This window comes from Leucopleurus acutus, assembly GCF_964270905.1.
Source record: "Leucopleurus acutus genome assembly, chromosome: 4".
NCBI classification, from domain to species: domain Eukaryota; kingdom Metazoa; phylum Chordata; class Mammalia; order Artiodactyla; family Delphinidae; genus Leucopleurus; species Leucopleurus acutus.
In genome coordinates this window covers 20,409,647-20,412,056 of record NC_139146.1, presented here as the reverse complement: position 1 = coordinate 20,412,056, position 2,410 = coordinate 20,409,647, and the positions used below count along the sequence as shown (strand labels likewise).

At 42.9% G+C, this 2,410-nt stretch overlaps 1 protein-coding gene across 1 annotated transcript; it reads right to left on the bottom strand.

Annotated features, from left to right (window-relative positions):
• Positions 1 to 1,315: 1,315 nt before the first annotated feature.
• LOC309961029 (NADH dehydrogenase [ubiquinone] 1 subunit C1, mitochondrial-like) lies at positions 1,316 to 1,615 on the bottom strand (the record flags this gene model as incomplete). The annotated part of the gene is made up of 1 exon (XM_082838060.1): positions 1,316 to 1,615. One exon carries the CDS (start codon positions 1,613 to 1,615, stop codon positions 1,385 to 1,387), a length of 231 nt encoding a protein of 76 aa, XP_082694186.1. The 3' UTR covers positions 1,316 to 1,384.
• Between the last annotated feature and the right edge of the window lie 795 nt (positions 1,616 to 2,410).

Sequence of the window (2,410 nt, the reverse complement as noted above, 5' to 3'; positions counted from 1 at the left end):
TGATTAAAAGATTCCCTAAAGGTAAATGTGAGGGCATATATTTGCTCCAATCATCTGTCAGAGCAAAATTTATGCTACACATATCTTTGAACGTGCCACTCTGTATTTGAAGAATACCATCCGCTGGAAACAAGCACAAAGAGAATAGCATGGGATAGACTTCCTGGTGATGTCCACAGGCAGGTCTGGGAGCCCATAAGCATCTTAACTCAAAAGAGCCACCACTGAGATTCAGCTGCAACTCACGCGTGCGTCATTTAAACACGCTTAGATTGAGTGGCTTATCTGGCCCCAAATAAATCACTGAAATAATTGGAAGCAGAAAGAGCTTTTGTACACTGTCCTTCTTTCTTTGATCACTGGACTCATCTCTTCAATGAACAGGTTTCACCCAACAAAATGATACGTGGTTTGGAACTACTGTGGAATAAGCTCAGATTGGTGAACCAACAGCCCTGTTGGTTCCGAAAATAAAATTGTGCAGGCACTGAATAAGTATCACAGGAAAACATTACCAAGTCTTATTAGGAATACTGTTGGAAGTAGCTGTGATGGGAGGGTGGGGCCCAGTTCCTTTAAGAGGAAGGTTGGGACTATTGAGTTCGCTCTCAGCTCCTCTCATTAAAAGGGACTTAAATGAAGACTCCTGACTGTGAAGGGGAGGCCAGCCAGGCTGGGTGAAGGAGGAGGCTTCTGCTAACAAGCCTGGTATGGGGCCTTACACAGAAAATCAGCACAATTGACATCTTTTGTTGTTTCTATGTGGACTGATGTGTGGGAGAGAAGGCCCTGTTGGGTTAGTTAGGGATATCCTTTTTGAGGGAGCCCTGGAAAAGGAGCCAGATGGTGAAATAAAGACTAGCTGAGATCAATGTGACAGAGCCTTCGCAGCACCTTTAGTTATGGCTCTGTTATACTGGGAAAAAACAGTTGTTCCCCTTCTAGTTACATGCTTTGCTTCTGTGGTGTGAGTGTCTTGAATGTGCTCTATAAATGCAAGACGCCAAGACCAATATAGAGTGTTGTTTTAAACTGTACACACAAAGGCTCCTCAGTTAGACCTCTTCCCATGGTGTAAGTATTTTGATGGTTGCCATTTTGCACTCTGCCCATGGGGTAGAGCCAGGTAACCGTAAATCCCAGATGGGCTGATCAGCAAAGACTCACTCTAACCCACTTCAGTCAAGCAGCTCATGTTCTTTTAAGCACTTCTTCTTCTTTTTTTTAATACAGAAGTATTTTTTAATTTAATTATGTGAAACACAAAATGCTGACTTGACATATATTCACACGTAACTCTTTCTCTCACGTTTACAGCTCAACAGATTGGTGAATCCAGAGGAACTGCTATAAACACTATATACTGTATCGGTATTTCAAAAGTTTATTCCAACCCATTTCTTCTTTTATACTCTAAAACATCTTCATTATGCTGTTGGATGAGACAGATCCACAAGAAGACGGAGGTGCCCAAGGTCAGTCCAACCTTCAGCCAGTCAGGCCTGCCAAGTGGCGATTCCCGAATGTAGAACTTTGACCGCGCTGAAAAGCTGCTCGGGAGCCTGGCCGAGGCCACCAGCTTGGACAAAGGGCGCAACAAGGCGGACGGCACCATCTTGCCGGGCTGGGCTCCGCCTCCTCCAGCCCCGCCGCTCCCGGGGGTCGGTGTCCAGCCGAGCGCACCCTGGCGGGCGGAGGTGCAGAACTGCGGGCGCTGACCCCCTCTTTGAAGCACTTCTGACACGCTCAGCACCCTTATGTCCTCAGCGCTTGTGAGTATTTGGGCTTTCCCAACAAGGAGGATGACCTGGTCCCTACAGTTTATTCCCTACTGCTTGGCCTTCGGACAGTGTGCTCACCGTAAATGAATCCAAGGAAAAGATCGGATTCAAGATCAGATTCAAAGTTAAGTGGAATTTGATTTGATAAGGAAATATATTTACCTCTTAAATGTTAGATTCATATGCATTAGAGCAAATTAAAATTAACTTTAATATTACTAATATTAATAATAATGTTCAACACTACCATGTTTAATGCCATGGTGGTAATGTAGTTACTGAGGCTTTGCTGAAACATGACAACTGCTAATAACTGCTGCTTTTTGAATGCCTACTATGTGCCAGGGGATTTATGTACATTATTAGTCTTCCAAAAACTCTGTCAGATGTGTAAACCTTGTAATTAAGATATAGGGACTCTGGCAAAAAAAAAAAAAGAAAAAAAAAGCCCAAGTAAATTGCTTAAGATTGCCCAAGTAGTAAGTGGGAGAGATGGGCTCTAACTTAGGTCTGTCTGACTCCAAATCCCATGAGTTTCCACAACAATGTGTTATCATTTTGGTGTTTTTCTCTAAGAAGAAGGAAAATTATTTTAATATATTTGGAAACAATATTATCTTTTTATTTTA